Raw genomic sequence first — 8,911 nt, 5'->3', positions numbered from 1 at the left:
AGTAAGCGTTTTTAAAACAACCCTAAGAGAAAGATAAGTTCCTTTCTCTTCTTCCCTTTAAGTCCTATTTGGTGCCTACTCGGTGCATTTTTTTCTTTTTCTTTCTTATCAGTATGCTGCAGTGGCTAACTTGGTTATAGGTGTTAATAGTTGCTCTCACTGTCTCAGAGACCATGGAGGGAAATGTTTCCTTTTTTTTTTTTTTTTTTTTTTGAGACAGAGTCTCACTGTGTCAACCTTGGTAGATTGCTGTGACATCACAGCTCATAGCAACCTCCAACTACTGTGCTTAAGCAAGTCTGTTGCCTCAGCTTCCCAAGTAGCTGAGACTATAGGCGCCCGCCACAACGCCCAGCTATTTCTTTTGCAGTAGTTGTCATTGTTGTTTAGCAGGTCTGGACTGGGTTCAAACGCGACAGCCCCAGTGTATGCCACCCGGGCTCTAGCCGCTGACCTACAGGCATGCAGCCAAGGGGGAAAGGTTTCTAACCATCCCTTTTTAAGAACACTTGTGTTGGGTGGTGCCTGTGGCCCAAAGAGTACGGCGCCAGTCCCATATGGCCCAGCCCTGGCCAAAAACTTCAAGAAAAAAAAAAGAACACTTGTGTTTAATGGCTCCATCTGCTGGAGAGAATCTGCACTGCTTGTTTTTATTGAGTCACAACATAAGCAGGGACAGGCTAGACAAGTTGCCAGAAATTCCCCGAAAATTTCCAGGGAAGTTGCCCAGAGATGAAACTATTGTTAGCTGCATTGTGAGTGTGCTGGAAGGGGTGGGTGGCTCTGGTCCTCCAAGCTTTGCCTGTCTTTGTTGCCCTGCCACGTCACTTACTGCTCTTGCCTTTCATGTGGAAATTTCATTCTCTGGAAAGTACCTTTGGCTCTCAGCTACAACCAATGGGTCTAGTCTAGCAGTTGATTTTGCAGTGGAGGTCCTCTTGCCTTCTGCCATCTGGTTTTACTCAGCCACAGAAATGTAGCCATCTCCATGTAAAAAGGAAATCTACACCAGGCTGCTTAGCTTTGGATTTGGAAAGCAAGGTTCTTTTCCTTGCAATTCCACTTTCCTATCTATCTGGGATTTTTCTAAAGCATCCCATGGGAGGTCTCTGACATCTTGGGTTATTCCAGCTGCCCTGTCAGTGGCGGTAGATGGTGTCCTTTTGACCCGTTCTTCTTCACACTAGTGACTCCCAAGACTTAGAGAATCCTGAGGAGTTGACTACAGAGAGATCCAATTATCTCAAAGAGAACGCACAGCAGTCTTCCCTCCCGACTATTTTCTTACTGTGAATACATTACCCTAGAAATCTTTCTTGACTTGGCTGAGGCGAGCGTTCAGCTGTGTCTGTGACCCTCAGCCTACTTTTGCCACCAGGCACCTGGCTCACTTCCTGTTCCCCTCTCATAAGTTTTGTATTGTTCTTACTCCCGAGTGAAAACAACAGGGTTATTAGTTATTTGACTCATCTTAGATCCAAAATGTCCAGACTTTCAAAGTTATAATAACTCTGAGACAGCACGCTCACACACAAAGTTCAGCTCTCCCAGTGCCCTGGGTTTTGGCTCCTAAACAAAAAGAGACTCAGTCTGCCCTTGTCGTTGTTAATCAAATCTAACTGGTTCAGCTTTTAGCACTGAGAATATCATGAGAGGAAGAGAATCTTCCAGATGAGTGTTCTGAATTAACCATCAGTTTGCTGGTTATAGCTCTCTAATCTGATTAGATTTAAATGCATTGATGACTTTGTTTCCAATGGGAAGGGGGCACTGGTGGTCATGGCATGATATGGCAATAGAGGTAGGCAAAATATCACCACTAGATGCTCCCAATCAAATAGTTATTAAAGGCAATTCTCTGGATGATCATGTATTTGATACCTTAGAACATCTTAATTAAGCTGAAGAGTATAATGAAATGGGCTGGTTGTTCCTAACTGCACTGGGAAAAGTGGGGAAAGAAAATGTGAGCTTAGAACTTCAAATTATCAGTTCAAGATCTGCATAAAGACCTGAAAGATCTCTGTCTTCCCTGAAAGATATCCTTATGTCCTATAACAGTGCAGTTCCAATTTCTATAAAATGAAAAACCAATTTAAAAAACATAATTGAACAAAACATTCCATATTCCCATTCTTCAAGTGCTGAATTACAATGTAAATTGAATTTCCTACCTCTGAGTGTGTCTTTTGTTAAAGTGAGGGCATTGGTTGAAAAATAATGGGATCCTGAAAATTAGAATGGGGACATATGGGAAGAACTCAATCAAGCCAGGATCATTAAAACCCTGAGCTCTTCTGCTGAGCTCTTTTCTTACCAGTAGAAATAGTCTTCTGCTGTCAGGGTAGCAGTCTGTCTTTGGTTCTCGGTGTACTCTTGGCTAAAGAATGAAAGCATCAAGTCCAGCCTCTTGATTCTATTATCCAGGTTCTCTGGCTCCTTAGGAAGGAAAGATCACCCACAGGGCCAATACAACAGAGTGTTCACAAGAACAATCTCACATAAGCAGCTCCATATTATACAATGGAACAAGTAAGTCTCCCTCTAGAAACAGGAAAAGACTGACTGACTCACTCCCTTACTCACTGATCCTCTCAGGTTGTTTCCTTTTGTTGGCCCAGTCCTGGGGAAGGTTCTTGGAAGGTGTGGAACGTAACTAAATGATCAGTTCTATCTGCTTGTATGAGCTCTCTCTCCAAAAGCCCACCTAGAGGGGATGAAGGGAAGGTCCCAGATTGATAAAGCATTCTCTCCTTTCTCAGGTATATCAGTGCTTGGGATAGGATTAAGGGTGGGACAATTCCTCATCCTTCTTTCCAGGTGGAGCTCTTCCCAAAAAGAGCTGGAGACCCTATCACCCTAATGCTACCCACTGCCTGTGAAGGTCAGACCTCATTTGCTTGAAGAAACTGTAATGACCTTGCTGGGATAGAAGGGTGCTAGGTCTCAGTTGAATCAGGAACATAGGCCATCATGATCCCACAATCAATTCCCAAGATTGAACTAAAACTCTGTCAGTTAAGGGAGAGGGAAATGGCTAAGTCTGTTGAGGAAGGGTCCTGTTCAACTGGCAAAATTTATATGTTAATAGTTATGACTTTTCCCCCACCCTTCCCCAAAGAGCTATATAATCTCTTACCTGGGTGACTATTCTTTGAATAAAAGGAAATAATTATATTTTGGCCAGGCTACTGGCACTTGCTCTGAATTGACACTATTTGCAGGAGACCCCAAATATCACTGTATTATAGTACCTAAACAGGGGCTTATAGAAGTCAATGGTTTTGTAAATAGAATTGAGATACAGAAAATGTTTTGGAATTAACTTGTTGAAGAATAGATGAAAAAGAATTCCAGGTATAGGGAACAACTTTTGCCCAGGCATTGTGGTGAAAAAGGGCATGACAATTTGAGTTCCTAAAACTAGTCTCCTGTGGAGGTTTGAGTTTGGTGTAGGAAGAGACTGGATAAGTAAGCAGGGGTTGTGAGACCTAACAAGGACTGCTAGGTCCTGTTATGGACTTTGGTGTTATTCTCAGGAAGATCTGAAAGATTTTAAATAGGAGGTTGTATTGTTGGTATGTTTTTGAGTACCACTCTTTGTAGAAAATGATTAAATGGGGTAAAGGCAGAACAAGAGGACCTTGTTATTGCAGTTACTTAGTATCTTAGTACCTTTATACAGTATTAAGATCATGAAAGTGGTGATGGAGAAATGAGGACAACTTGAGAAATACTTATGAAACAAAGCGTTATGTCTTGGTAATAAGAAAGAGAGAGTAGGGCACACCCTAGAGGTGAGAGAGAGTGATGCCAACTGGTTTACAGATAGTATAATTTTCTGGTACAGCATGCCCTTTACTGAGAGATAGAACACTGGAAGATAGCTCCTTCTGTGAGAAAAACTAACAGATTACTTTAATTCGCTGAGTTTGAAATAACTTTGAGATTTTAGGTTGACATGTTAAATAGGCAATATGGCATGCAGGTCTGGTGATCAGGAAAAGATTTGGGTGAGAGACATAAAATTGAGATGTCTTGCTTTTTAGATAGTAATTGGAACTGTGAGAATGGAAGAGATTAGCTAAGAGATTAAAAGATTGGCTAATTATTTTAGAGAGAAAATGGAGAGAAGGTAACGAAGATTGAAGTTTGGAAAATAAAGGACAAAACAAGACTATGATGATTCAATAATTAAATTAACAATCCAAATGAAAACAATATTCTTCATACCTTCACACTCATTCTTTATAAAATTTTATTTCCTCTATCATTCTTCCCGCACCTGTAAGAAGTAGGCTTATACTCACGTGAATCATAAATTAGCATGCACACACAGAGACATACATGAATAGACACAGCCCCCAGGACACATATAACTCTCTGGGTTTCCTGGGAGTTCAGACTTCTTGTGGAGTTTGACTTTCAGTCACAGAAATGAAGACTCACTCAGTTCACAGATCCACTGATTGTGATTCTGACAGTTTTGCAGAACAATACTCCTGCCAGACACCTCAGCACATTTCATGCTTCTGGTCCTTTGTTTGTTTGTGTTTATCAAAAACCTATTGAAAGAAAGAAAAGAGTTATCTTTATGCCAGGCATGAAATATATCCAGAGACTTAAAAAGGAAGACAGAAAATAATTTCTAATTTTTAATGACAATATGGTCACTGAAAGAATGTAAACAACACTACAATGGGAAAGTAATTCTTCTCACTCAGAGTTTTATGTCTTAAAACTTCTCTGCAGAGTAGTTAGTTAATGAGTATTCATAAGAAGAAATGGAGAATGCTAATATATTACCTCTGTTATTTTTAAAAACTGCTCACTATTTAGAAATAGAGGAGAAACTTACATTTTGTGAACTAAACTTCTGTTCTCATAAGAGATCTGCTACTTGCTATTCATCTCTTACATAAGATGACTAAAGAAAAGGTAACTGTGGCAAATCCTGTTTCACACATAAATCGCCTTAGTGGATGGTGCAATAATATTTCCTTGCTTCTCAGCTTTCTATGTGGGCCATCTGATATGAGTTATTTACCAGATTGTAAGAGCCCACTGGGAAATGTATACAGGCTTATTTACTTCAAGCCCAACAATATCAGACAACCCTTGCCATGTAATAAGGGATTAAAGCACAAACTACAATATAATAAACTCACAAATGATTGAGGTCGAAAGAGCTATTGTCCACCCAGGTCCATGATTTCACTTCAGATGTAGTTTTCAAGCCAATCCAATAAGAGGCTGAAAAATTTAGGTACAGCCATAGGAAACTCTAAAGAGAACAGTGAAAGTTACATGAAACAACCAAATGACTCTTATCGATAGAAGAAAATCATCTTCTATGTGCCACTTCTGTAGAAGATATGGGAATGAACAGGTAAGTGAAACATACTTCATGTTTTCCCATAGGTCATAGTGGAGGGATGGACATGTAATCCAACAAATGCAATAAAGTGTGGTATAATGGTAGCACATACTAAGGCTGTGGAGTCAGACTGCCTAAACTGAGTCCTGGCTCTCTCCTGGGCACCTTTGCTCAAGTTATTAAATCTTTTCACTTCTGCGTTTGCTAGTCTTTACAACTCGGATAAGAAGAATATTTACCTCAAAGAAGTATTATAGTTATTACATAATATTATTAAGCATTGCCTGGTACAGAATTAATGATCAATCATAAATATCAGTCATTATTATTACTTCCAAGTATAAAATAACATATAAAAGAAAAAGAATATACAGAAAAATTAAAAGAAGAAAGCAGATGGTGTGGCACATACTGAGCCTAGTTCTCTTTTTCTTATACTAATCCCTCTCCTGAGGGAAAGTATGTGGACAGCCATAATAAAACCTGCATTTTCCACCCTACCTTTTGGAAGTGTGGCAATATGATTGACCTAATTTCTGACTAATGGAATACAATTGAAGTGATATTGAAATTTCAACCATGCATTTAAAGGGTAGAGCCAATTTCCTTCCATTTGCCTTTTTTTTTTTTTTTTTCCGTTCTCATGGTCATTGCAGACATGGTGTCAATCAAATCAGGACTACATAGGCTCTCAAATTTACCTCAGAATAAACCTATTGAAATTATTTTACAGAGTATGGCTTCTTTTCCATTGACGGTGTGAACTAAAATAAAATCTTAAGGCTCCCTCTCGGTGACTAGCTGACTGGACTCCCTCTTGGCCAAGAGGATCCCTAAAACTGAGTTGCTAGCCATGAGAAAGGAGATCAAACAAGCCTTGTACTGCCCCTAAAGCCATGCAAGACCTACCTGCACGTCCTCTGGATAGGACAAAGCACTTGCGTGTGTCTAGTACTTTGTCTCTAATTAACAGACCCTTTATCTTAAGCATCCCTTTTCACTGACTCCTGGTCTTTTAGACAGAGCCTTACTCTTTCAGCCATTAGTCATCTAAAGAATGTATAAACTAACCTATAACCTGTAAGCTCCTGCTTCCAGATGTCCCATCTTTTTGGGCCAAACCAATGTATGTTTTCCACATATTGATGAATGATATCACCTATGATCCCAGTCTCACTAAAATATATAAAATCAAACTGTAACTCTACCATCATGAGTCCACCTGCTCAAGGCTTCTTGGGTGTGGCTCTAGGTTATCCTAGAGGGACTAATAGTTTTTTTTTTCTTTTTTTCCATTTTATCTTTAACTCACTTGAGAACTTGCTAGAAAATTATTTTCTGTTTCCTGGAGTTATTATTCTTCTGTAATACAGGTATCTATTGCATTTACTTTTTACTTTTCCTTTTTTGGAGAGGTTTTGAAATGTAGATGCACTGATTTCTTTTAAATTTCCATTTATCCTTGAAAGGGAACAATTATGTCTGATCCTCTTATTTCCTTAGGAGTTATGTGAAAAAAGATAACCTAACCTCGAGGAAGTAAGATTCCATTAAAATAATATTTTAGATGACTATTCTCTGAAATCTGGTTTATTGTTTGCTGAGAAGACATGCCTTTCTTGCATTTCTATACTTTTCCCTTTGAGTGTGAGTAGGACACACATGAGATTCTTAGTAAAGTTATTCATTGTACAATTTCTCCATGCAATAATTTATCATTTATCCTTTCAGAACATTCTTGTTAGAAACATTTCGGTTGGTCCCTGTTTCCTCTTTCTTGTCTATTAAAATTGAACTCTAGTAGTGGAACAAAGGTCTCTTTTCAATTCCTAATTTCGTTCTTGATTTGGTTTATAGTTTTCTGCACCTGACAGAGTCTACCGTTCATTATTTGGGGTTACATTGGTCACACTGAAAATAGTTCACTTTTTTCCTGGTGGTGGTTATAAATTTCATGAAAGTCAAAAAAAAAGGGGGTGGGGGTTCTGCCTTAGAAGTCTCAACAGCTTCCCTTTTGTAAATCCTCCCAGATGGCTGATGTTGAACCAGGATTGTAAAGCATAGCTAGTTATTATTGGGTTTGCCAAAACTGAACCATTGACTAACATACTAAATCTTATGCTGAGAACCCTATGTGATGTTTATGATTTAACATATACATAATGACCTTATCAATTAGAAAGTTTAAGATAGTGTCCAATCTTTGTTTAGCAAAGCTTCAATTTAAACTAAGTCAGAGTTCGCTAACTATTAGTTCTCCTCAAGAAAGAACTAAAAAATATTTCTTTTCTCACACCATCATCCTTGACTTTAGCTACTGTATCTGGCATTAGCATTGCAATGAACACAGGAGGCAAAATAAGATATTTAATCTCTTACATTTTAAAATGGAATCTGGGAAGGAACAGGAACCTCTTGTAAAAAAAAAACAAAACAAAAAAACAAAAAAACTTGAGTATAGAACACCAAAGGAATTTCTCCTTCTTCTAGCCAAAAAGTCTAAAGAAATCATGTAGTTCAACAATTCGTTTGACCAATATATGTATATACTTACTAGCACATAAAATAAAAAAAAAATTATGTACTTTTGCCAAGTTTATAGTACAAGAAACCTCATTGTAAATGTGATAGATGCTATAACCTTTAGGTGTTAAATCTCACCATATCAATAAAGTCTTGAATCACTATGAGATGGGAATTTTTCTTGGTGCATTCATCTTGACTTCTGTCCCAAGTTTCCTTAGTTTCAGCAACCCAGTAACATTTCCCCCCAAGCAGCTTCCAGTCTTTTGTGGGGCAAGATTTATGGACAGTGGAAAAGTTAGAAGAAACTGGGAGAAAAAAAAAGACAAGCAATTAAAGGAAACATAGAACTGTATCTTAATAATATATATATAACAGCTCTCAAAATTTGTGTATGAGTGCTAGGATTCTAAGATCAAGCCCTGTTTTGCCAAAAGGTATGGGAGGGAATTTATGAGACTCTAAAGAGTCTTCAAAAGTGCCTCAAGTTATCTAAATCACAAGCAAACATATTAAAATGAAATATAAAGAAGAGATTTGTGTCGCCAACTATTTTTGATATTTAAATAATTACATGCATTCTAAGTAACAATGTTTAAATTATTTTAAAGAACAAAAGAAGAAATAAAAGATGATAGCAAGAGTCTATCAAAAGCGAATATGTTTGAAAATAAGCTTGAGCTCACGGGTTCAAGACCAGCCTAAGCAAAAAGGGGGACCCTGTCTCTACTAAAAATAGAAAAACTGAGGCAAAAGAATCACTTGAACCCAAGTTGGAGATTGTTGTGAGCTATGATGCCATGGCCCTCTACCCAGGGATGAGTTCACAAGCTTAATTGTTTAACCTCATATATACCTTTCTTTTTTTGGAATATCCAGATATAATTCTATTAGAAAGACTTATTCACTGTCTCCATATTATAAAGTACATTCAAATTCTGGGAACTCACCAAGACTTTACATTGGATTTTAATGCTTCTCTACCCCTCAATCACAATCTTTTTTTTTTTT

At 38.0% G+C, this 8,911-nt stretch overlaps 1 protein-coding gene across 1 annotated transcript in view; it reads right to left on the bottom strand.

Annotated features, from left to right (window-relative positions):
* Positions 1-4,286: 4,286 nt before the first annotated feature.
* LOC105888349 (killer cell lectin-like receptor subfamily B member 1B allele B) overlaps positions 4,287-8,911 on the bottom strand; it is a 12,174-nt gene continuing 7,549 nt past the window's right edge. The window contains exons 4-6 of the mRNA XM_023508962.1: positions 8,039-8,208; positions 5,169-5,284; positions 4,287-4,565 (exon numbers count right to left, since the gene is read on the bottom strand). Coding sequence (XP_023364730.1) covers positions 4,430-4,565; positions 5,169-5,284; positions 8,039-8,208 — 422 coding nt within the window. The 3' untranslated portion in view covers positions 4,287-4,429. The remainder of the gene's footprint in view (positions 4,566-5,168; positions 5,285-8,038; positions 8,209-8,911) is intronic.

The sequence above is a fragment of the Otolemur garnettii genome, unplaced genomic scaffold (assembly GCF_000181295.1).
Source record: "Otolemur garnettii isolate 467f Iridium unplaced genomic scaffold, OtoGar3 scaffold00299, whole genome shotgun sequence".
Lineage (NCBI taxonomy): Eukaryota > Metazoa > Chordata > Mammalia > Primates > Galagidae > Otolemur > Otolemur garnettii.
This window is presented reverse-complemented; position numbering and strand designations above follow the sequence as displayed.